The following is a 26,521-nucleotide window of genomic DNA, read 5'->3' on the forward strand; positions in this document are numbered from 1 at the left end:
GAGGAGGAGGAGGGGGCGGTGGCAAATCCTCCTGGTGTTTTGTAGGCTTTTGATCCTCAATATGAAGTAGGCAATATACAGCTCGAACAAGAGCCCACATTGTTAAGATGACAAGGGCACTTGTTTTCCTTGAGCCTGATTTCTCCTTAAATTCCTACTTACTTGTTTCCAGAGATCAAGGTCTAATGTTCTAGCAACAGGGAACAAGGATTGTACTCTATGATAATATGCAAAAACTGTAAGAGAATATTTTCTGACACTTTAATTCCTTTATCCTTGAGCATGCAAGCTAAAAGTCTACAAAAATGTTTTTGCCTTTTCAAATTCTTCCCCATTATAACCTGGCTGATTTTAGAAACGTCCTGTCCACTTATGTTCTCGAATCCAAAACTGGCACGGGCTTTGTGTGCCGAAGAGTTTTCACTTCGTTTTTCACTTAGGCGAATCTCCTCCCCAGGTCTCTGTTTCAGACGCCAGTTGCCGCGACCTACATGGCAAGGTTCAGGATCTGAAGCAGAGGCCAAGACACAAATGAAAATGCTATACAAGAGCCGTGCGCCAGGAGTGGAGCTGCCGGTAGCTGGGCCCCTGCGAGCCAGCCGGCAGTGATGTGACTCGTGGTTCCCAGTACAAAGGAGAGACCACTTCTCCGCTGGGGCAGAGGCGAAGCCAGAGCCCCCAGCCCCATCGCATCTCTGCGCTGCTCTCGTCTTCTGGAATGGACCTGCCTGCCAGGAAGCCAGGTCAGCCTTGGTAGCAGTGGCAACGAGGCCGTGGCAGCGTTCCCAGCAGAGGATGCCCCAGGCCCTGGAGCGCACTGAGGGCTGCTGGGCCTGGGTGGTCCTGCTGGCCACCGTGGTGGCCCAGGGCCTCACCCTGGGCTTCCCCACGTGCATCAGCATCTTCTTCACTGAGCTACAGCGGGAGTTCCAGGCCAGCAACAGTGAGACCTCCTGGTTCCCCTCTATCCTGACGGCCATGCTCCACCCAGGGGGACCCCTGTGCAGCATCCTGGTGGGATGCTTCAGCTGCCGAGCCACAGTGATGCTGGGGGGTGTGCTGGCCAGCCTGGGCATGGTGGTCAGCTCCTTCTGCTGCACCCTCGGCCAGCTCTACCTCGCAGCAGGCTTCTTTACAGGCCTGGGCTTGTGCTTCAGTTTCCAGTCGACCATCACCGTATTGGGCTTCTATTTCACCCGCCGGCGGGCACTGGCCAACGCTCTGGCTTCGGTGGGCGTCTCCCTGGGCATCACACTCTGGCCGCTGCTGGCCGCCACCTCCTGGAGGACCTGGGCTGGAGGGGCACCTTCCTGGTCTTCGGTGGGGTTTTCCTCCACTGCTGTGTCTGCGGGGCCATCCTGAGGCCCGTGGCCCCCAGCGTGGCCTCTGCACCCAGAGGAGGCCCTTCTGTCCCCTCCAAGACACCAGCGCCCGGCTGCCTGTGGCCAGGCCATCCTGCGCCACCTGGCCTTAGACATCCTGTGGCACAATGCAGGCTACTGAGTGTTCACGCTGGGGGTCACGTGGGTGATCCTCGGTTTCCCGCTGCCACAAGTCTTCCTGGTGCCATTTGCCATGCAGCACGGGGTCGACGAGCACAAGGCCGCCCTGCTCATCTCCATCATCGGCTTTAGCAACATCTTCCTGCGGCCCATGGCCGGGCTGGTGGCCGGCCGCCAGAACTTCGCCAGATATTGCAAGTACCTCTTCAGCCTCGCAGTTCTGCTCAACGGGCTCACCACCCTGGTGTGCAAGGTGTCGGCCAACTTCCAAGTGCTGGTGGGCTACTGCCTGGTGTACAGCGTGTCCATGAGCATGGTTGGCGCCCTCTTCTTCCAGGTCCTCATGGACGTGGTCCCAATGGACCGGTTCTCCAGGGCCCTGGGCCTCTGCACCATCCTGGAGAGCATCTCCATCCTCATCTCCCCGCAATGGCTGGGTTTGTCCTGGACAACACTGACAGCAACTTCAGCTACGTTTTCTACATGTCAAGCTTCTTCCTCATCTCTGCTGCCCTCTTCATGGGTGGCAGCTTCTGTGCGCTTCAGAAGAAGGAGAGGCAGGGCAGGCCTGCCGAGGCGGAAGCAGCCGTCCTGGAGCCGGCCCCGCTGTGGGCCCTCAGCAGGGAGGACACAGGCAGTTCGGAGAACGGCCATGCACCGAAGAAATCACGTATGTGACCAGCGTCTGAGCCCCAGGATCACATGTGTGACCAGCATGTGAGCCCCGAGGTCAGTGAGCGAACACTGCCTCTGCCCAGGAACTCGATCGATGTCCTGCTGTTTCACCAGGTGAAGCCTGAACCAAAGGCCGGCCCACCCCGCACATCGGGACTCAGCCAGGGGCTGGGGCCTTGGAGGCTGACCTCCGAAGACTCAGGGTTCCTTCTGATGAGCAGAATCCAGGAGCTGGTCCTCCTGAATTTTTTCCTCGGGCACCAGGGTACTTGGGGCCCAAGAAGGTGGGTCTGAGCTCTCCTTGGGTCTCTCATGGCCGACTGGGCTCAGCTGGCTGCCCACTGCCGCTGCTACAGCTCAACACGCCGGGCCTTCAGGTCCAGCCTGGATGCTTCTGAGGTGACCTCTCTGTCCTTCTCCAGCTCCAGACAATTCCAAAGAGCTCACCTGTCCCCCGAAGCCCTCCTGCCTCCCTTCCTCCCTGTGACTCAGCCCTTGTCCTCCGGGCTGCCCCCAGCACCGGTTGCTGGGCCTCCCACTGATTGGAACTTGGGAAGAAGGGCCTTGGGAGAGAATTGGTGGTGGCCTGCTGCCGTGGGTGGCCAAGCTGCGGATGAGCTTGGATGCAGGGTTCAGACAGATTAAATGTTGGTGGAGCACCTGTCCTGGCGTCTGTGCAGAGAATTGGAGGGGAGCACCTGACTTGGGTCCTTGAATCAGTGAAGTCTGAGGAACCTCCTACACCAGCAGTTCTCAACCTGTGGGTCGCGACCCCTTTGGGGGTCGAACGACCCTTTCACAGGGATCTCCTAAGACCATCGGAAAAACACATAATAATTACATATTGTTTTTGTGATAAAAAAAAAACCAAACAACAACAGAAAGAAAACGCTATACAAGAAATAGGAATTTTGGAAGGCATGAGGGCCCAGGTGGACACCTCTTTCCTGAAGAGCACACCAAGACCGGGTTCCGTCTGCTTTTTATTCACTGTCAAAAGCAAAAGTAATGCAAGGTCTCATATGTTTATAGCATATGTAAAAGTGAAATGTATGACAATAATAGCACACTGAATGGAAGAAAAATTGGGAATTAACTGTTACAAGGTCCTTAACACTACATGTGAGGTTGTATGTTACTGGAGGCTCCTATTATTGTGTGGACCATTCCATGAAACAAGTAAGTGTGGAAGTGGCGTGTCGCACCCCCGCGCCGGCCTCCCAGACCCGGTTGAGGCCGCGGCGGACTGTCCTTCCCCAAGAAGGCGTCGAAGGTGGGTTCGCAACGATGGCTACTGCAGCTGCTCATGCAGTTGGGCTCGGTGTTGCTCACACGCTGCCCCTTCTGGGGCTGCTTCAGCCAGCTCATGCTGTATGCCGAGAGGGCCGGGCCGAGGCGCGCCGGAAGCCCGACTTACCAGTGCCCTACCTGTACTTCGACATGGGGGCGGCCGTGCTGTGCGCCAGCTTCATGTCCTTCGGGGTGAAGCAGTGCTGGTTCGCGCTGGGGGCCTCCCTGCAGCTGGCCGTCAGCACCTACGCCGCCTACGTCGAAGGCTACGTCCACTACCGGGACCGGCTGAAGGTCCGTATGTACTCACACACAGTTGCCATCATTGGCGGATTCCTTGTGCTGGCTAGCGGTGCTGGGGAGCTCTACCATCGGAAACCCAGCAGCCGTTCCCTCCAGTCCACGGGCCAGGTCTTCCTGGGCTTCTACCTTAGCTGTGTGGCCTACTCACTGCAGCACAGCAAGGAGGACCGGCTGGCATATCTGAACCATCTACCAGGAGGGGAGCTCATGGTCCAGCTGTTCTTCCTGCTGTATGGCCTCCTGGCCCTCGCCTTCCTGTCTGGCTACTACGTGACCCTGGCTGCCCAGATCCTGGCTGTACTGCTGCCCCCGGTCATGCTGCTCATTGACGGCAATGTTGCCTACTGGCACCACACACGGCGTGTGGAGTTCTGGAACCAGATGAAGCTCCTTGGAGAGAGTGTGGGCATCTTTGGGGCCGCTGTCATCCTAGCCACTGATGGCTGAGTTGTACTGGGAGAAGCTGAAATGGGTGCAGGGAGCCGCTGAGGGTCACCCTACCTTTCTTGCTGGCCCAGTTATGTTTATTTATGCTTTTTGGTCTGTTTGTTTGATTCTTTGCTCTGTGTGTATGTGGGTGTGTTGGTAAGAGACAGGTCTGTTCCCCAATTCCTGGGCTCAGCCCTTGATGGGGGAGCCCTGATGATGATGCCTTACAGGGTTTTTCTCCATTTGTTAGGAGGAGAGCTGAGGCTAAAGAAGAGAGTAAGGCAGCACTAGGGTAGGGGTACTGGGTGTGGGAGACAAGAAGGAAGACCTAAGAACTGGAAGAGAGCAAAAATGAAAAATTCCCTTTGAACTGGCGATGCAGCTAGGCTATGCGAACAAGTATGCGTGCTGACAAGTGGATCAGGCCCTGGAGGAGCAGCTGACAAGTGGATCAGGCCCTGGAGGAGCAGAGGGGCTGGTCGCCACAGAAGTCACATGGGTTCTCAGAATGTGCCAGGGGCAGAAATAACACTAGTTTGAGAGCAGAGCAGGCCACAGTCTACTCGGGTGTGAAGGGGTGGGGCAGGCAGCGGCCGACTTTCCGCGCCCTGCCTTCTGTTTCCAGCTCCATGGATGGCCTGGTGGGGTGAGTGCCCTCCCAAACACCAGACCACACAGTCCTCCAAAAATAAACATTTTATACAGAAAAAAAAAAAAAGTAAGTGTGGAAGAAAAAAGTTTTACAGAAATATGTAACCTTGAATTGCACAATTTCAGGTATTTTATGTATTCTGGGATTTCTGGGAAATTCTCAGTAATAATTCCTTCACCTTTTATTACTTTCTCTTTTTAAAAAAATTCTGGGATCTCCATTAGAAAAATATTTATACTTTTACCTTCCTTATTTCTTAACTTTCCATTTCACAAATCCTTCCTGGAATTGATCTTTCAGCATATGAATTGTTCTTTCAACTGATCCATTGAGGTATCTTATTAATATTGGTCATACCCAATATCCAACTCACAAATACTTGTTAGTGCTGGGTTTCCAACATTCTTCCTTCTTTCCCTGAAGTTCTTCATTAAGTATATCCACTAGTTTGATTGTAGTTCTATGATTGCTTTACTTTAATGGTTATCTTGCTCCTCAGATAAGTTTTCCCTTTGTACTCTTATTTGTTCCTTAGGGCTATAAGTTGCCTTGGCTAATAATGTCTACCTGAATGAAAGGGAAAAAAGCCTAGATGCTCATTTGTGCTGCTCCAGAGGAGATTAGGACTTGGGAAAAGGTATATTTCATGTTGAAATGCTTCTAGGGTAGTGATCTGACTCAAACATTCACTGTTCTCTCCACTTCAAGCATCATCTACTTTCCAGGGCTTCTCACAATCCCTCCATTCAAGTCACTGCAATAGGTTGGAAAATAGAAAGGAGCTCAGGTGCATGTCAGCTGGTCCATATACATTGTGCTCTGCTCCCATCTCACAGACTACACTTCCAAATGTCTTTGCTAATTCCTTTTTTCTACCCACCCTAAAATGTTGATAGTTTCCAAGGCTCTTCATACATTCCTATTCTTCAGCACTGGGCAAGAGGTCCCTGGTTCACATATATATTGCCTACACAAAGTGCCTACACAAAGTAACATTTAATGTGTTAACTCAGTGGTTGGCAAACCACGGCTCGCGAGCCACATGCGGCTCTTTGGCCCCTTGAGTGTGGCTCTTCCACAAAATACCACATGCGGACGCACATGTACAGTGCAATTGAAACTTCATGGCCCATGTGCAGAAGTCGGTTTTCGGCCTGGGCGAATCTATTTTGAAGAAGTGGTGTTAGAAGAAGTGGGGGGTGTCGGTCGGTCGGTCGGTCAGGAGATGGGAGACGCGGCAGACGCGGCGAAGGCGGGCCATGGGATAGGCAGCGCGGGGGGGGGGGGGGGGGGGGGGACGGGGGGGAGGTACATTGTTTTGAGGTACATTCATTGAGGTCGACCCCTTCCAACTCTCCCATCCACACTCGTCTATCTGAAACAAGTATGCAAGACGAGTGTGGATGGGAGAGTTGGAAGGGGTCGACCTCAGCAAATGTACCTCAATCAGATTGAGGACATTTTTAGCAAAGGCCAGCTTAGGAGTACTCTAATTAAATTAATAACAATGTACCTACCTATATAGTTTAAGTTTTAAAAATTTGGCTCTCAAAAGAAATTTCAATCGTTGTACTGTTGTTATTTGGCTCTGTTGACTAATGAGTTTGCCGACCACTGTGTTAACTTATCTTCTAATTGGAAATTTTAAAGGACATTTTCAACCACAGCCTCCTTCTTGGATTTGGTAAGGCTCAGTCTCAGTTTCAAAAGTATTTGTTTTTATCAATTCAGTTATTTACCTTAAAAAGGAGTTAAACTGCTAAACAAAATTTAAAAACAAGAATTCTAAAGTTCCTTTCAACTCTATATTTCTGTGGGTCCTTATTTTCACTGTGGAGTTGCTTGAACCATATACTTTAACCACACTTAATCCTTTGTGGATGTCAGTTAAACACTGAGAGGATTCACTGACTTATTTTTAGCTCTCTATGAAAGTCTTTGCACATAGCCTTTTAAGCAAATATTTTGATAGTCACATCTAGATTCACAATTTTCAGGAAGCTTAGTTCTTTGGAACTCTTCCTTAGACTATTTTTGCTCTCCTGAGCCAGTATGAGGTGATTCTGTTGATTCTTTACATTAATATCCATTTTTGTACTACCCGGTTCACTTCAGAGGATAGAGTGTTGGCCTGCGGACCAAAGGGCCCAGAGTTTGATTCCGGTCAAGGGCATGTAACTTGGTTGCAGGCTCCTCCTCAGCCCAGGACCTCATTGGGGCTTGTGCAGGAGGCAAGTGACCGATGTGTTTCTCTCACATCGATGTTTCTCTCTGTCTTTCCCTCTCTCTTCCACTCTCTCTAAAAATCAATGGAAAAATATTCTTGGGTGAGGATTAACAACAACAACAACAAATCCATTTTTTACTATTACCTTTTCAAAACATAGCAAAAATGACTTTGGTCCTGATTTCTTCTTCACAAGCTTGTAATTTTAAATAAAAGAAAACTAACTGATCAGTAAAACCTGAAATTATTCTTCTAAAACAAAACATAAAACAAGTCTTTGTTCTTTAGGCAAAGATGTCTTAGGTATGACACCAAAGGCTTAATCTATAAAATAACAAATTGATAGGTTGGATTTAATCATAGCTAAAAACTTCTCTTCAAAAAGCCATTTATAGGATAAGAAAAAGACAAGCTGAAAAGGGGATGAAATATTTGCAAAATACATATAGAATAAAGACATCCAAGATTTGTAACTAATTCTCAAAAGTCAATAATAATAAGAAAAAACACAATTAAAAATGGGCAAAGACATTTCACCAAAGAAGACAGGGAAGAAAAATAAGCACATAAAAAGGTTCTCAATTCAACATTCTTAGTCATTAGAGAAATGCAAATAAAAGTGACAGTGAGGTACTGCCACACATCTACAGAAAGTCTAATTGTGACAAGAAATCTATACTAATAAAAGGGTAATATGCTAATTAGACTGGGAGACTGGCCAAGGAGGGCAGTTGGGAGCCATGAGGCCAGCTGGGGAGGGCAGTTGGGGGCCATGAGGTCAGCCGGGGAGGGCAGTTGGGAGCCATGAGGCCAGCAGGGGAGGGCAGTTGGGAGCAATCAGGCCAGTGGGGGAGGGGGGTTGGCAGTTGGGGGTGAGAAGGCCGGCGGGGGGGGGGGCAGTTGGGGGCAAGAAGGCCGGCAGGCAGAGTGGTTAGGGAAGATCGCACAGGCAGGCAGGTAAGCGGTTAGGAGCCAGCGGTCCTGGATTTCGAGAGGGATGTCCGACTGCCGGTTTACTGAACCGGCAGTCGGACATCCCCCGAGGGGTCCCAGATTGGAGAGGGTGCAGGCTGGGCTGAGGGACATCACCCTGCCCCCCCCCCTACACGAATTTCGTGCACCAGGCCACTAGTATATACATATCTTGTCTCTGCTTCTGGTTCCTGACACACAGTTTCTTAGACTCTTGTAATTTCCTGAGTGATAGGAGCATCTTTTGGTCTAATAAGGTATCTCTTAGTGACCTCCTATATAGCTTCATGATGAGGGCTGGTCACCAAAGCATGATTAGAAGCTTGGAACTTTTAGCTTCCAGGGAGGGAAGGGGTTAGAGTTTGTGTACATGATACAGCCTCCATAACAATCTCTAAACTATGAGATTCTGAGAGCTTCCAGGTAGGTGAACAGATCCATGTGCTTGGAAAATGGCACATCACAACTCTAAGGGACAAAAGCTCCTACACTTGGGACCCTTCCAGACTTATATATCTCTTCATCTGTATCCTTTATAATAAACTAATAAACATAAGTAAAACAAAACATTGCATAAGTAAATGGTGCCAAATTTTGCATGTTAACAATTCAGATTCAGAAGTCTCCAAGTGAAGCTATACACAGCCAGTCTTAGAAACCAATACAAAATTAGAAGTTGTCATGCCTGTGTATGGAATGGTTGGGTTTCTCAATCATAGTGTTCTAGTCTCTATTACAAAAATGTTACATTTTATTTTAGGAAAAGAGTAGCCACATGATGGCACTATAACCTACAAAAAAAGAGGTGGTCAATTTATGAAGATTGTGGAGGGAGAGGGAGACCACATCCTAACCTAATTAGTTCAGGGAAGGCATGCATGGTGGTTTTGCAAACTCAAAGACCTAAAGCAGTGATGGCGAACCTTTTGAGCTCGGCATGTCAAAATTTTGAAAAACCCTAACTTAACTCTGGTGCCGTGTCACATATAGAAATATTCATAATTTTTTTTGATATTTGCAACCATAGTAAAAAAAAGATTTATATTTTTGATATTTATTTTATATATTTAAATGCCATTTAACAAAGAGAAATCAACCAAAAAATATGTATAAAATGAACAAAAAAAGAAAAACAATGTACATTTAGGAAAAAATAATAATAAAAACAATGATAATCAAATGGTACGAAAACTAGAAATTAGTGACTTTTTTGGTGCTGAAGTTTGTCTGCTAATTCTTTGATTGCAGGTTCATACTTGGTGCACTTCAAGGCCAAGCAGGCACCACTAACTTCATCTGTTAGCCAGTTTCTTTTGTTCATTTTAATATTATTTAATGCTGAGAACAAAGTCTCACAAATATATGTTGATGAAAAAATTGTTAGCAAAGCCATCACTAGATTTTTTATGTTGCTAAAAGTGTCAGGTACTCTGTTCCAAGCACTCAAAATTTCTTGTTCGTAGTTGCACTCTTCTTCATTATTCAAACGATTTCGTTCCAGATTTTCAAGTTTCGACCTTAAGTCAACAAACACATGAGTCCAAATGCTACCTTGAAAATCTGAAAGTTGCATCTCTAAATCATCAATTTGCATCCATTGGAAATCCTTTAATTCCAAAGTACTGTAAACAACTACATCCGGATACTTAATTATTTTAATGGTCTGTTCTAGGCTTCTAAATGGGTTGAATCTTTCGCTGAGCTGTTCAAATAACGAGTTTACTATATTCTGGTACATAAGTATGGACTCCATTACACTCGTTGTAGTGGCCTTCTCAAAATACTTTTTTATCCGAGGAAAATACTTACAAGTTTTAGTTTCAATATCTCGCTTGAAAATTTTAAGTTTACTTTCAAAAGATTTGATGTATCCAAACATAACGTCAATACTTTTGCCAAAACCTTGTAATTTTAAGTTCAGTTCATTCATATGAACAGAGAGATCTGTAAAAAACATCAAATTGCTGACCCACTTTTGATCATTGATCTGAGGAAAGTTTGCCAGATCCTTATTCTCAATAAATACCGTAATTTCTTCAAAGCACTCCACAAATTGCTCAAGTACTTTACCTCGACTCAGCCATCTCACATTACTGAACATGAGTAGTCCACTGTAGGTTGAATCAACTTCCTATAAAAGTGCAGAAAATTCTCGCTTGTGAAGGGGTCGAGAAGCTATAAAATTCACAATTTCTGTTACAACTGACATTAAATCATTCAATTCTGAGAATCCCGATTTGGCACACAACACCTCCTGGTGGATAATGCAATGAAAAGGTACAAGTGGATGTCGAATGGCTTCCATAAACAATTTCAGGAATCCCACATTTTTTTCCCACCATATTTGGTGCCCCATCTGTCGTGACTGACACAATTTTAGAGATATCAATGTTTAGGTCACTGAATGTTTTTATAACAACCTTACATATTTCGTTTCCTGATGTACTTATTGGCACTGATTCTAACTTTATCAACTCTTCTCTCATTGTGAGACCATCAGAATATCTAGCAATAATGGCCAACCGAGCATTTGATGTGACATCAGTAGTTTCATCAAGAGAAATCAAAAAATATTTACAACCATTTAAGTCTTTTTTTAATTGATGTTGTACGTTTTTGTTAAGATCTATTATTCTGTCTTTGATAGTATTTCTATTGAGTTTTAACTCAGAAATTCTTTTAATAATATCATCTTTATTTTTCATATCGTGAAATAGAGCTGGTGCACATCGTAGAAATGTTTCCTTAATAAATTCTCCGTCACTGAGGGCTTTTCCATGCTGAGCTATGGAGTGAGCAACACAGTAACTTGCTGATGTTAAATTTGTAGAGCATCTTACAAATTTAATGATGGAATTTGATTGACTTTTATAGAGGTGTAGCTGCCTAGAAATGTATTCCTTCCTTTCATCGATACTTTTTTTCAAGAGCTGACAATGATTAGTTTCAAAATGTCTCTTTACATTCCACGTTCTGCTTACTACCGTTTCATTACACAGTATGCACAATGATCTGTTTCTGTCGACAATCCCGTACATCTCGGTCCATATGTCTTGAAAGGGTCGGCTACTGCTACTTCCACTTCCTTTATCATTCAATCTTGCTTTTTCATTTTTTTGATTCTCCATCACAAGGCTGCAAAAATAAACAAATATAAATCACGGCATTTTTTTATAAAAGGTTGATAGGTTTCTTACCTATTAACTTTTTGCAGTGTTGTTGCACTGACTCCTGGTGCAAAACAATTCAAAGATAGTATGTATAACCAACAAATATGGTGCTGTAATCAATTATCCGACACGCAGAATGTCTCTTCGAGCACTGTTGCACTGTATATCTTTTTCTTCTAACCCTCCCACTCCTGTCTCCTAACGAACATGGCGATCAAGTGCGTCTGTTTGCCGAATGCACCCAAACGCACGGGAAGCTTACCCGAGGCACATGTTGACAATAACGAGGCCGTTTCCAGAATTGGACATTTTGTCACTCGAGTAAAAATAAAATGTCATGAGTAAAGATTAAGCTCTTTATAGTGCAATTCTTAACCCTTTTATATTAATGTCAATATTGGAACAATGTATCTTGGATGTTTTCACTATGTATCTTTGCTATGCAACACCGATGTACATGTGTTATGGGTTGGCTCAACGAGATAGACCACCGACTCAGAATTTAAATTTAAAAGCCTTTTATTAAGCTGGCCAGCTGACCACAGCACCTATCTCCCCCTCTGGGAGATTCGGAGCATGTGGCCCCGACCAAGGGTGCAGCAAGATCTTTTATTGCCAACTGCACAGTGTTAGAAAAAAAGAAAAAACTAACTACAAAGCGGTTCATTAGCCGTTCCTGGTACTGTCAGGGTAAAAAGTTTACATAAAATTTACGAGCAAGGTCATACCTGGCTGGGTTCAATCATAACACATTGCTTTTGTATTGAGATAAGTAGCAATTTTTCTCTCCCATGGTCCCTGCCCTTGACACAATCGGTAACTTTTTCCAGGCCCCAGTCCCTCCCCGAAACACATTCAGTAAGTTTCTCATGTTTCATTTCCTCCCCCAGCACACATGTTTACATACGGTTTTAGAATTGCATTATTGATCATGAGTAACGTGAGTAATAATATTACTTGAGTGATGCCCAACTCTGGCCGATACGAGAGACAAATATTTGAATTATGCAATTTTTTGTCTCTGTCGATGCATATGTCACCCAAAATGAGTTCGTGTCATAGGTTCGCCATCACTGACCTAAAGTAACCACAAAGAATGGTCTAAAATTAAAACTTTAACTAAAAGCAGTTTATAGTGGGTAGTCATGTCCTAGGCCAGTCTCTTCCCTGATAAAGATCAATCTTTACCTTAACTGAGCCTATTGTTTTCTTGCATCTAAAATAACATTCTTGTGAAATGTCAGGGTAGCTAATAACTTCCCTTTTTTCCAGACTCCTCCAGGCACAACCAAATGCACCTGGGCACCAGGATTTCCTTCATTGTTATGGTTATCATGTTAATTGTTGACTGTTAACTATCCTGCACCAACTTAAGTAAAGGAAATGTGTGTCCGTCATTTTACATTTAAAAAAAAATCTTTATTGTTCAGATTATTATAGATGTTCCTTTCCCTCCTATCTTCCCATTGCTCCCCTCCACCCGGTACCCACCCCACCTCCTGCCCTTACCCACCCCCCACCACTGTCCTCGTCCATAGGTGTAAGATCTTTGTCCAATCTCTTCCCACGCCCCCCAAAACCCCTTCCCCCCAAGAATTGTCAGTCCACTCCCTCTCCATGACCCTGATTCTATTCTATTCACCAGTTTATCCTGTTCATCAGATTTTTTATTCACTTGATTTTTAGATTCACTTGTTGATAGATATGTATTTATTGTCACTTTGTTGTTCATAATTTTTATCTTTACCTTTTTCTTCTTCTTCCTCTTCTTAAAGAATACCCTTCAGCATTTCATATAATACTAGTTTGGTGGTGATGAACTCCTTTAGCTTGTTCTTGTCTGTGAAGCTCTTTATCTGACCTTCAATTCTGAATGATAGCTTTTCTGGGTAGAGTAATCTGGGTTGTAGGTTCTTGCTATTCATCACTTTGAATATTTCTTGCCACTCCCTTCTGGCATGCATACTTTCTGTGGAGAAATCAGCTGACTGTTGTATGGGTACTTCCTTGTAGGTAACTAACTGTTTTTCTCTTGCTGCTTTTAAGATTCTCTCTTTGTCTTTTGCCCTTGGCATTTTAATTATGATGTGTCTTGGTGTGGTCCTCTTTGGATTCCTCTTGTTTGTGGTTCTCTGCACTTCCTGAACTTGTAAGTCTATTTTTTTCACCAGGTAGGGGAAGTTTTCTGTCATTATTTCTTCAAATAGGTTTTCAATATCTTGCTCTCTCTCTCTTCTTCTGTCACCCCCATAATTTGAATGTTGGTACACTTGAAGTTGTCCCAGAGGCTCCTTACACTATCTTCATATTTTTGGAATCTTTTTTCTTTTTGCTCTTCTGGTTGGGTATTTTTTGCTTCTCTGTATTTCAAACCTTTGACTTGATTCTTGGGATCCTCTAGTCTACTGTTGAATCTCTGTATATTATTCTTTATTTCAGTCAATGTATGCTTAATTTCTGACTGGTCCTTTTCCATTTTTTTGGCATTCTCACTAAGATCCTTGAAGTTCTCACTAAGTTCCCTGGAGGTTTCTAGAAGATTCTTGAATAACCTTATAACTGTGGTTTTGAACTCTATATTCAGTGTTTTGCTTTCTTCCATTTCTTTTATTTGTGACATCTTTTGTTTTCTCCACATTTTGGCTGTTTCCCTGTGTTTGTTTCTATGTATTGGGTAGCTGCTAAGTCTCCTTGAGTTGATATAGTGGCCTTGTGTGGTAGGTATCTTACAGGGCCCAGTGGGTCCGCCTCCCCAGTCACCTGAAATGGATACTCTTGATACACCCCTTTATGGGCTGTGTGTACAGTCTTATTGTAGTTAAGCCTTGATTGCTGTTGGTATCACTGGGAGGAATTGACCTCCAGGCCAATTGGCTGTGAGGACCAGCTGTGTCTACAATGGAAGAGCTGCTGTGCAGGAGACACCCTTATACCTTATAGGGAAGGACTTGCTTCAGTGGGGCTTTTGTGCTCACTGAGTCTGCCCCTTGAGTGTGTCATTTATGGATATGAAGAGTTGTAATCTGGTATGGTCTCACATTGACCACTAGGTACACTGGCTCTTGGATCTCCAAGGAGGTGCAAAGTCAGCCACTGCCTGGGGCCACCCAGTAGAAGCTACAGAGAGATCTGCAAATTCCTCCTCTTTGTATCAGCTTCGGAAGTGCCCAGATGAGGCCCAGCTGTGAAGCAAGGCAGGCGGCTGGTACTGGCCTTGAGCCTTCTTTTGATAGCTTTTGGGCTCCCTGACCCAGCTGCTGCCTGTTTGTCAGGTTTTTGGCTGAGAAAGGACAGGCCATTCATATGCAAAAGCCACTGCACACAGCTTGGATGGGATTGTAAATTGGGTGGGGCAGGGTCTCAGGGAATCATCAGGGCGGGACAAATAGCAATGGCTGCCAGTCAGCCCTGCACCGGAGAGGTCCCAGCACAGAAACAATGACTGTTGCAAGCACCTCCATCGGAAAGAAAACTGCCCTTGTGTTCCTGCCCCAATGCCAGATAGTCCAGTTTCTTCCCATATATTTCTGGGTCTCCCAGAGTCTTGCCCAGAACTGGAGTTCAAAGTAAGCGAGAGCTTGTATCTCCGTCCCAATTAAAAAAGCAGCGCACCTGGGTGCCAGCCCATTCCATGCCTCTGCACCTCCTACCAGTCTCAATGAGCTTTCTTCTTTACCTCTCTGATTGTAGTACTTCCACTCAGCCAGCTTTCCCACAGTTCTGGATGATAGTTGTTCTGTCTTTTAGTTGTAATTTTGATGTGGTTGTGAGAGGCAGCAAGTACAGTTGTTCACCTATGCCACCATCTTGGTTCTCTTCTCTATCATTTTACATTTTATCCAATTCCAGAGGTTCCCCCACCCCCACCACTTTGCTTTCTCCCACCTCTCTAATCTATCACCAATGGATTTCATGTAACCCCCTTACATCTTCTTCTTTGATTGTAATGTATAAAAATAGGCGAAAAACCGCATTCTCTGGAGTATTATCCCAATCCATTGAGATTCTGCTTCCCAGCAATTATTGTCAGCTTGGCTCAAATAAACTCACAAAAATTCTTTACAGATTTGAATGTTTTTACATTAACATTACTTGGTGTAGTCGGCAGGATTCCAAAGAAGCTCACCTAGGGCCATCCTGCAGACCCAGACATGGTGCTAGAATCCAGCAAGGAACCCATTGAGCCCGCCGGTACCCTGCCTATTGGGTGAACTTGGGTGAGTTGTCTCTTGGATCCAGATCCTCCCTTGCTTTTGGTAGAGGGTCTGACTTTATTTGAGCCGTATTTTAAAATCCTTGAGGTGGAACTAAGGTTAAGGGTTCACAGAACCTAGGCTATAAGGTGAGACTGGAGAAAAAAAAATGGGTGGCTGGTTTTGATTTTGGCTTTTCAATTGGAATTGCTTTCTGAGAGTCTGAGCAAAAATACTTCACAGTATAAATGAGAGCTGAACTCATTCAGCTCTGAAAATAAGGGGGCACAACATCCAGCCCAATTCTCAGGTGTTCTTAGGTGACTAAGAATCTTTATGGAGGTGTCACGAGATCATTCCTCACAACTGTAGGAGGCCCATAGGGAAATTCCAACTCAACTGTAATTAACGGACTGGCTCATCTGGAGGAGTGCCCATAAGGTCTGTTAAGCCAGTGCCCTGAGCCCTTCTGGTTGTTTTATTATTTATTTATTTAAAAATATGTTTTATTGATTTTTTATAGAGAGGAAGGGAGAGGGACAGAGAGTTAGAAACATCGATGAGAGAGAAACATGGATCAGCTGCCTCCTGAACACCCCCTACTGGGGATGTACATGCCCTTGCCAGGAATCGAACCTGAGACCCTTCAATCCGCAGGCCAACGCTCTATCCACTGAGCCAAATCAGTCAGGACCCCTTATGGTTGTTTTAGACAGCCATGAGAGAAAAGAAGCACGTAACAGGATTGAATTGTGACTCAAAGTGTGAGAGCCTCATGGAGCTCAATCCATAAGCAGCACACTTGACCAACTACATAACATCCCTAGAAAATTTGCTCAGACTACAGATATCCAAAAATAAATTTAAAAATTAACACGAAAAATTGTGCCTGTAAGGCAGTGATGGCGAACCTTTTGAGCTCGGCGTGTCAGCATTTTGAAAAACCCTAACTTAACTCTGGTGCCGTGTCACATATAGAAATTTTTTCATATTTGCAACCATAGTAAAACAAAGACATATTTTTTATATTTATTTTATATATTTAAATGCCATTTAACAAAGAAAAATCAACCAAAAAAAACGAGTTCGCGTGTCACCTCTGACACGCGTGTCATAGGTTCGCTATCACTGCTCTAAGGCCATAAACTCCCAAAACGCAGCCCTCATTTAATACTCCTGATAGGATGCCTTTACTTGCAAGTGCTTTACAGAAATGGGAAGATTTAATTAGAAAATATAAACTTAAGAATGGCCAAAATGCAGTTACCTAAATTAATATTTTTGGGACCTAAGTTAATATTTTGCATGCAAAAATTAGAAAATGCTGGCTCTAAAATTAAACTGAATGACTATATTGGAAATATATCTTGATTTGGAAATTAGAGCCTTCTAAGAAGCATAGAAAAAAAATTCTTCCAAAAAAAAAGGGAAATTAATAAGAAATGTTCATTTCCTGTTGAAACTATTCTGAAGCTAATAAATGCCTACATCCCATTCCCCCTTCCTTTCTGAGCTTCCTTGTCTGGACTTGCCCTTTTGATAACTGGAATAGTGAGCTGAGGGTTTTTCCTGGGGTTGTGTCTTGCGACGACATGGAAGAATGAGCTCCATCGACCAGATGATTTAGGTGAAAGTGTGGGAAATGTATTACAAGCAGATTCAGACTTCCCTCACGGGGAGGGGGATCTAATAATGGGCTTCCCGTTAAAGCCTTGAAGTCCAGGGGTATATATTTGCTACAAGCCTGCTCTATATCTATCTGTGTCGTCACTTGTTTGATTCCCTCAATTGTTCTTGCCCAGCAACAGACCTGAACTTTCCCTGTTTCTGTGTTCTTTCTCTGTTCCTATGCTGAATTTTCTCTGTTTCTGTGTGCCAGTACACCTTATTGTTGCAGGCCCTCCCTTGGTTTCCCATGCCTCCCGCTTGAGTCCAGAAACATTCTATTATTTCTTCATGGTTGGTTCCTGTGATTAGGCTGGCTCAAACTGCCGTGTCTGCCCCTGCCTATGTTCCACCTGCCTTTGTTTCCCACTGGACCCCTGTCCTATCTGCCTGCATTTCAAGTTAACCATCTCACTTTCCTCTCCCTTCTTCCTTCCCCTTCTGTCTCCTCTACTACCACTGACTAGAGGGAAAATGAGGATAGAAATTCTAAGAGCTCCCTTTGGGAAAAGCTAGTCTCAGCTAGAGAGGAACTAGCAATTGTTCCCAACTTTATCTGGGACCCTGATGGATTCACAAAAATTTAACTGTTAGAACATGTAATCCTGGCTATTCTAACCTATTCCAATTAATACACCTACTGGTTTCTGAGAGCAAGGCAAAAGAATTACTAAATAAGGTCTTCTGTGAAACTGTAGAGGAGTCTTTTGCTGTGAAAAGCCAGGTCACCATAAGAAAGATTGTTTAAAAAGAAAACCTGAAGTGTGATTTACAAAGAGAAAACAGAAACAAACATAGGGCTGCTCCAAGACTATGAAAGGGAATTTCCCCTTCTCCTTACTAATATTTTAGGAGAAACTGAAATTATCATAAAAGAGGAAGTTACTAAGGCCCTTGTAGATACTGGGGCTACTTTATCTGTTATTAACCTTACCTATCTTAGTTTCCCTCTCCCTCCGAGTAAAGCTTCTATAAAAATGGTAGGGGTATCTAAGCAACCAGTGGCTGTTTTAAAATCAGAACCTGTCCCCTTTCAACTAGGGAATGTTAAGGGGCAACATATATTTTACTGGTCAAATCAGCCCCAATTCACCTGATAAGGAGAGCTTTTTATAATCAGTGATGCCCACATTTTTTTTTTCCTAGAAGGGTAATATGTATTTAAGAATTAAATGAACCAGGGGAGAAACCAAGATGGCAGCATAGGTAAAGACCTGAAGTTGCTGCTCACACAACCACTTCAAAAATACAACTAAAAGGAGAAACCAAGATGGCGGCATAGGTAAACACGGGAGTTTGCTGCCTCGAACAACCACTTCAAAAATACAACTAAAAGACTGAACGGACATCATCCAGAACCACAGGAAAGCTGGCTGAGTGGATGTTCTACAACTAGGAGGAAAGAGAAAAGCATACCGAGGCTCAGAGGAGGCGCAGTGCTGAAGTAAAATACTAAGGTTCGGAGTGCATGTGGAGCGGGCTGGAGGCTGAGGGCGCAGTTGTTTTCAATCGGGAGGGAGTCTCAGGCTCTGAGCTCCAGTTCCGGGCAAGTCTCTAAGGACCCAGACTCATACGGGAGAAGCGGGACTGTCTGGCATCGCTCAGAACCCTAGGGCAGCTTTCTCTCCGTGGGGCTTGCAGCGACTACTGGGACACTGAGAAGCAGAGCCTCTGAGGGCAAGACTGAGAGCAGCCATAATTGCTAACCCCGCCCTGTTGATCCCGTGGGAACCGCCCCGCCCAAGCCCTGCAGGGAGGCTTTTGCTGGATAGCCTCAGGCAAAGGCTAGATTAGCACCTCCCTAGAGATCCAGGAGCCAGGAAGCCCAGAGGTCAGAGTGGGACCATCCAGCTTTAAGCTCCATGGAACCATAAAAGACACACTCAGGAGGCAGACTCAGTGAGCACCAAAGCCCCATCGAAGCAAGTCTAGCCCCAGAGGGGTGTCTCCAGCACAGAAGTTCTCCCACCGCAGACACAGCTGATTCTCACAGCCAATTGACCTGGAGGTCAATTCCTCACAGTGATAACTACAAAAATCAAGGCTTAACCACAACAAGACTGTGCACAAAGCCCACAAGGGGGTGCACCAAGAGTGTCTACCTTAGGTAATTGGGACACTTAGCACAGAAAGGCACTCTATCGACACAGCGAAGCATAAAAAAATGCCGAGACAAAGAAACAGGACACAAATGACAGAATTGGAGGAAAGCAAACTGTTGGATATAGAGTTCAAAACCACACTTTTAAGGTCTTTAAAGAACTGTTTAGAAGCCCTCGAAAAGACTGGTAAGACCGCCGATAAATGTAGTGAGATCCTCAAGAAATCTAATGAGACCCTCGATGTTGTGATAAAGGACCAACTAGAAATTAAGTATACACTGACTGAAATAAAGAATATTATACAGACTCCCAACAGCAGACCAGAGGGTCGCAAGGATCAAGTCAAAGATTTGAAATACGAAGAAGCAAAAAACACCCAACCGGAAAAGCAAAATGAAAAAAGAATCCGAAAATATGAAGATAGTGTAAGGAGCCTCTGGGACAGCTTCAAGCGTACCAACATCCGAATTATAGGGGTGCCAGAAGATGAGAGAGAGCAAGATATTGAAAACCTATTTGAAGAAATAATGACAGAAAACTTCCCCTACCTGGTGAAAGGAATAGACTTCCAAGTCCAGGAAGCGCAGAGAACCCCAAACAAAAGGAATCCAAAGAGGACCACACCAAGACACATCATCATTAAAATGCCAAGAGCAAAAGACAAAGAGAGAATCCTAAAAGCAGCAAGAGAAAGAAAATCAGTTACCTACAAGGGAGTACCCATACGACTGTCAGCTGATTTCTCAACAGAAACTTTGCAGGCCAGAAGGGAATGGCAAGAAATATTCAAAGTGATGAATACCAAGAACCTACAACCAAGACTACTTTATCCAGCAAAGCTATCATTCAGAAGTGAAGGCCAGATAAAGAGCTTCACAGATAAGAAAAAGCTAAAGGAGTTCATCACCACCAAACCAGTATTATATGAAATGCTGAAAGGTATCCTGTAAGAAGAGGAAGAAGAAGAAAAAGGTAAAGATACAAATTATGAACAACAAATACACATCTATCAACAAGTGAATCTAAAAATCAAGTGAATAAATAATCTGATGAACTGGTGATTGTAATAGAATCAGGGACATAGAAAGGGAATGGACTGACTATTCTTGGGGGGGGGAGAAATGGGTGTGGGGGTGAGTGAAGAGATTAGACAACAATCGTGCACCTATGGATGAGGACAGTGGGTGGGGAGTGAGGGCAGAGGGTGGGGTTGGAACTGGGTGGAGGGGAGTTATGGTGGGAAAAAAGAGTAACTAATGTAATAATCTGAACAATAAAGATTTAATTAAAAAAAATAAAAAAAAATAAAAAAAAAATACAACTAAAAGACGAAACAGACATCTTCCAGATCCACAGGAAGGCTGGCTGAGTGGAAATTCTACAACTAGAAGGAAAGAGAAAAGCACACTGAGACTCAGAGGAGGTGCAGAAGTAAAGTGCAGAGGTATGGAGGCGCATGTGGAAAGGGCTGGCAACTGAGGACACGGCTGTCTTTTTTAATCAGCAGGGAGTCACAAGCTCCCGACTGCTCTGAACTCCAGTTCTGGGTGAGTCTCTGGGGACCCAGACTCATACGGGGAGAAACTGGACTGTCTGGCATCAGTCAGAACTCCAGGGCAGCTTTCTCTCAGAGGTGCTTGCAGTGATTACCGCGGGACACTGAGAAGCGGGGCCTCTTAGGGCAGGACTGAGGAACAGCCATAGCTGTTTGCTCCGCCCTGTTGATCCCATGAGACCCCGCCCCACCCAAGCTGTGCACAGAGGTTTTTGCATATGAAAGGCCTGGCCCTTCGCAATCTGAAAATTACCTGACAAACTGCAGCTGGGTCAGAGAGACCCAGAACATCCAAAAGAAGGCCCAAGGCCCCGCAGCAGCTTGCATTGCTTCACAGCTGGGCTCCTGCTGGGTAGCCTCAAGCAGAGGCTAAATTAGCACCTCCTTAGAGATCCAAGAGCCAGTGTACCCAGTGGTCAGAGTGGGACCATTCAGATTACAACTCCTCAGATCCATAAGGGACACACTCAGGGGGCAGACTCAGTGAGCGCCAAAGCCCCACTGAAGCAAGTCTTGCTCCAGAAGGGTGTCTCCAGCATAGAAGTTCTCCCACTGCAGACACAGCTGATTCTCACAGCCAATTGGCCTGGAGGTCAATTCCTCCCAGTGATACCTACAACAATCAAGGCTTAACTACAACAAGACTGTGCACAAAGCCCACAAAGGGGTGCACCAAGAGTGTCCACCTCAGGTAATTGGGGAGGCTGAGCCACTGGGCCCTATAGGACACCTAGCACACAAAGCCACTCTATCAACACAGGGAAGCATAAAAAATGCAGAGACAAAGAAACAGGTCACAAATGACAGAAATGGAGGAAAGCAAACTACTGGTTATAGAGTTCAAAACCACACTTTTAAGGTTTTTCAAGAATTTTCTAGAAACCGCCGATAAATTTAGTAAGACCCTCAATAAGTCTAGTGAGACTGCCGATAAATTTAGTGAGACCCTCAAGAAATCTAGTGAGAACCTCGAGGATATGAAAAAGGACCAACTAGAAATTAAGCATACAGTGACTGAAATAAAGAATATTATACAGAGTTCCAACATCAGACTAGAGGATTGCAGAAATCAAGTCAAAGATTTGAAATACGAAGAAGTAAAAAACACCCAACCAGATAAGCAAAAAGAAAAAAGATTCCAAAAATATGAAGATAGTGTAAGGAGCCTCTGGGACAACTTCAAGTGTACCAACATCCGAATTATAGGGGTGCCAGAAGAAGAGAGAGAGCAAGATATTGAAAACCTATTTGAAGAAATAATGACAGAAAACTTCCCCTACCTGGTGAAAGAAATAGACTTACAAGTCCAGGAAGCGCAGAGAACCCCAAACAAAAGGAATCCAAAGAGGACCACACCAAGACACATCATAATTAAAATGCCAAGGGCAAAAGACAAAGAGAGAATCTTAAAAGCAGCAAGAGAAAAACAGTTAGTTACCTACAAGGGAGTACCCATACAACAGTCAGCTGATTTCTCAACAGAAACTTTACAGGCCAGAAGGGAGTGGCAAGAAATATTCAAAGTTGTTGGGGTCCAACCCCAACGGGTCCAGGGATCCCCAAAGGTGTGGACAGAGTCGGCGAAGAATGAATGACATGGAAACTGGTTTTAGTTGATCAGCATAGCGAGGTTCTCCCTCCAGGATCTCCAGCGAAGTTCTGGTCAGGATCTCCAACCAAGTTCTGGTGCCATGTTCTCTCGCTAGGTTCTCCAGGTTCTCCAGCCAGGTTCAGTCACCAGGTTCTTTAGCCAGGTTCTATCCAGGTTCTTTTGCCATGTTCTGTCTAGGTTCTCCAGTGAAGTTCTGTAGCCAGGTTCTGTCCAGGATCTTTTGCCATGTTCTCTGGCTAGGATCTGATGATTATTGTCTTGTTACGTCCGTATTTATACCAGCCGGTTTTAATCCTGTCAATTTCTATTACAAAGGTTAGGGCGTAACCTAATTTCTATTACAAAGGTTAGGGTTTACTCCATTCCAGGGAGTAAAGATTATGTAGCTTAAATACCCGCCTGGCACTTAATTAAGGGGCTGTATCCCCTCCCTAACCTCAGGGAAAGATCCCCACCTGGGGAAACAACCTTTCTCGGAGAGGTGACCTTGGTTAAAACACATGGCGCTAAAGGTAGCAAACATATTAAGAACAGTATGCTATATACACCAGGTCCATTGAAACATATGCTGTGCAGACGTTTCTTTCCTGCAGCGACTGTGTCAAGCAGCAAGGATGGACCGGCTTCTGGCACAAAGTGATGAATAGCAAGAACCTACAACCAAGATTACTCTACCCAGCAAAGCTATCATTCAGAATTGAAGGTCAGAGAAAGAGCTTCACAGATAAGAAAAAGCTAAAGGAGTTCATCACCACCAAACCAGTATTATATGAAATGCTGAAAGGTATCCTTTAAGAAGAGGAGGAAGAAGAAAAAGGTAAAGATACAAATTATGAACAACAAATACACATCTATCAACAAGTGAATCTAAAAATCAAGTGAATAAATAATCTGATGAACAGAATAAACTGGTGAGTATAATAGAATCAGGGGCATAGAAAGGGAGTGGACTGACTATTCTCGGGGGAAAAGGGGTGTGGGTGGTGCAGGAAGAGACTGGATAAAAATCGTGCACCTATGGATGAGGACAGTGGGGGGGGGGGGTAAGGGCAGAAGGTGGGGTGGGAACTGGGTGGAGGGGAGCTATGGGGGGAAAAAAGAAGAACAACTGTAATAATCTGAACAATAAAGATTTAATTTAAAAAAATAAATAAATTAAATGAACCAGATACTAAACCAAAAAAAGGAAAATTATTTTAAAGGAACCTCCCAAGAGGAAACTAATCTTGAGATTAACCAAACGTTTGCTAACCATCTTTTCTTCATTATTAACTTTCATGAGAGCCTGAGAAGTCTTAATGGAGGACCTGCCCTACTCAGAATGGCCCAAACATCTCAGAGACTTGTAGAGATGCCTAACTCTTGGCTTGCTACAAATGCCTCTGTAGATGGGAAACCAGGCCTCAGGGCCTTGAGAGTCTTCTTTTCTTTTGGAGTGCAAACTCTTCTACTGGGAGAAATTTGACTCAGAGTCCCTCAAGAAAAAAGGCTAATCTTTTGCAAGATAGCTTGGCCCCACTAAAGTGGAAAATGGAGAGTTTTGGCTAATTAATGGCACCATTAAGTGTGGTGCTACCCTGTATCTAACCTCGTTTTCACATTCCCAGGGAAGTGAATGGAGAATAAGGCTTTCTTAGATCAGTATGTTTTTTCCATACTGGCAAGCTGTTATGAGTCAGAAATGGCATTCAGTTATATGCTACCTGTAAACTAGATCTCTCTGTAATTGCTACAGAGCCTCAGAGAAAAATATACTCAAATAGAAAGAAATATTTCAAAATGGGTGAATTTGTTAGTCCTTTGCCAACATCTTCCAATCCTTGAGGAATTAAAAAGTACTGTCCTTGTTTTACAATGCAGTTTTTACAGGGTCAGAGGTGTGTGACTCAGAATATCAAATCCCACCGAATCCTCCTTTTACATTCCCCGAAATCCCCTATTCAGCTCAAAATGCTATAATTGGCTTTCCAAAACCAAAGTCTCAGGACCTTTGAGATGTGAATACCAGGTACTCTGGTCTGGGCCATTTTAAAAATGCAAATCTCTGGAAGATAGCCACCTAAAGAAATCACTTTTAACTTATTTCCAGTATTATTTTCTAAATTAGTAAATTGTAATTAAGGTTATTGAATTTCTAGATATTTTAAAATAAAATGAAATACTGAAACATTGCTTGCTTAGATAAGTCTTTAAATTCACCTGCTTTTGTCTTTATTGCCAAAAGTCTGTAAAATGGATTTGAGCTTTTGATAGAATGTCTAGTGCTTAAAGGTGTGTTTCTTGAAAGTGAGAGTGTGTTTAAAATGTGTTCATAGCCCTAACCGGTTTGGCTCAGTGGATAGAGTGTTGGCCTGCGGACTGAAGGGTCCCAGGTTGGATTCTGGTCAAGGGTATGTACCTTGGTTGCGGGCACATCCCCAGTAGGGGGTGTACAGAAGGCAGCTGATCGATGTTTCTCTCTCATCGATGTTTCTCTCTCATTGATGTTTCTAACTCTCTATCCCTCTCCCTTGCTCTCTGAAAAAAGTCAGTAAAATATATTTAAAAAATAAATAAGGGGAGAAGCAAGATGGCGGCGATATAGGCAGACGCGTCCCGGGTCCTGTCCTGGAGCAAACGGAGTAAGCAGCTGAAACTAATAACACCCACCCCGAATTGGCGAATTTACTCAGCTGGTGAGACGGTTTACAGCCGGGAAGGGCAGAGCTCCCCTGGAAAGGTTAAAAACCAGGGATCTGGGCAGGAAAGTTTGCCAGACCTGAGCCCAGAGGGTCGGAGGGAGACCGCATGGCAGACAGCCGCATCTCTTGGGACAGACACAGCCCCTGAATGGGGAAAGGAGTTCCACGGGTTTGCTGGCGCCGGGAGATTTGAGATTTGGATTTTGTGATTGCGGAAAACTGAGACCAAAGGGGACATCCTGAGGAACTGACCAGACCATGCAGTGCCCATAAGAGAGAAGCGTTTCCCAGATCATGCAGTGCTGGTAAGAGAGGAGCGTTTCCCAGACCAGTAAGAGAGGAGCATTTCCGCGGCCGGCTGGCGTTTGTTTGTTTATTTGTTTTCACTGAACCCTGCTCAAAGGACAGTTCGGATACAGACACTCACCTGTGCTGAAGAGAGGGCAAAGGTGCGGACGAGTGGAATCTGGGGAGAGGCTGAGGAGAGAGGGGGAGCCGGGGGAGGTGGCAGCGAATTGAGTGCTGAGACACCCCTGGGCCCAGGACTGGGGCAGCCATTCTCTCCAGAGGGTGGAATTCCTCCCCCCAGCCCCTCAGGCAAGGAGCACAGCCACACCCAGATTCCACCCTGTATGAGATAAAGGATTAAAATAAGCTGATTAGTCCCTGGGAGTTACCAGGGTCTGGCCTATAGAGGGATTTTCAGTCCCACCAACAACACAGAGCAGGGTAACGATTAAAAAAGGATAGAGAAGCTGTATAGCCCCAGAGGCCAACCCAAAAACACTGCCACCCAGAGGCTGAGCCACAAACTGACTCTTAGGTGAATACAAATTAAGGCAGACTGGATCACAAATACGGCCTGCTTTAAAATTAGGACTGTGATTTACAACACGGAGGAACAGTGTAACGCAGGGAAATTCAACACTCTCCTAAATACCTGGCAGGACTAAGGCGAACCAGGCTGAAGAGTAGAAGAACCGAAAGACCATCACTACTGCAAATTTTTTTTTCTTTTTTCACCTTTTTACTAAGAAACCAATTTTTTTTCTTTTTCTTCTTTTTCCATCACCTGATTTTTCCCTTTCAATTACTACATTTTTATTTTTAACCAGTATTATTACTGCTACCATTTTACCATTTTTTAAAGTGCCATTTTATTTTCTCTTTATTTTCTTTTGGGATTAGTGTTCTCCATTCTATTTTCATCGTTCCTTTAGCATTAATTTTCCCTATCTCAATTTCACCTCTTTGCTAAAACCCTCTTCCTCTGAAAGGGCGAGGGCTAGGCCCTCCACCTTGCCCCAGGGTAAGGGCTAGGCCCTCCACTTTGCCCCAGGGTAAGGGCTACGCCCTACACCTTGCCCCAGGGTAAGGGCTACGCCTTCCATCTTGCCCCAGGGTAAGGGCTATGCCCTCCACCTTGCCCCAGGGTAAGGGCTATGCCTTCCATCTTGCCCCAGGGTAAGGGCTACGCCCTCCACCTTGCCCCA

General features: G+C 44.7%; 1 protein-coding gene and 2 pseudogenes across 2 annotated transcripts in view; 2 read left to right on the forward strand and 1 right to left on the reverse strand.

Moving 5' to 3' along the window:
* Positions 1–795: 795 nt before the first annotated feature.
* Positions 796–2,191, forward strand: LOC139004866 (monocarboxylate transporter 6 pseudogene; annotated as a pseudogene).
* A 1,426-nt stretch (positions 2,192–3,617) lies between these two features.
* LOC139004877 (transmembrane protein 101 pseudogene) lies at positions 3,618–4,217 on the forward strand (annotated as a pseudogene).
* Positions 4,218–9,141: 4,924 nt separating this feature from the next.
* LOC139020067 (general transcription factor II-I repeat domain-containing protein 2-like) overlaps positions 9,142–26,521 on the reverse strand; it is a 36,453-nt gene continuing 19,073 nt past the window's right edge. For both annotated transcript variants that reach the window (XM_070429648.1, XM_070429655.1), the window contains exon 2: positions 9,142–11,185. In XM_070429648.1, coding sequence (XP_070285749.1) covers positions 10,264–11,185 — 922 coding nt within the window. In that variant the 3' untranslated portion in view covers positions 9,142–10,263. The remainder of the gene's footprint in view (positions 11,186–26,521) is intronic.

This window comes from Myotis yumanensis, unplaced genomic scaffold (assembly GCF_028538775.1).
Source record: "Myotis yumanensis isolate MYYU_CA2020_CCGP unplaced genomic scaffold, mMyoYum1.0.hap1 SCAF_1, whole genome shotgun sequence".
NCBI lineage: Eukaryota > Metazoa > Chordata > Mammalia > Chiroptera > Vespertilionidae > Myotis > Myotis yumanensis.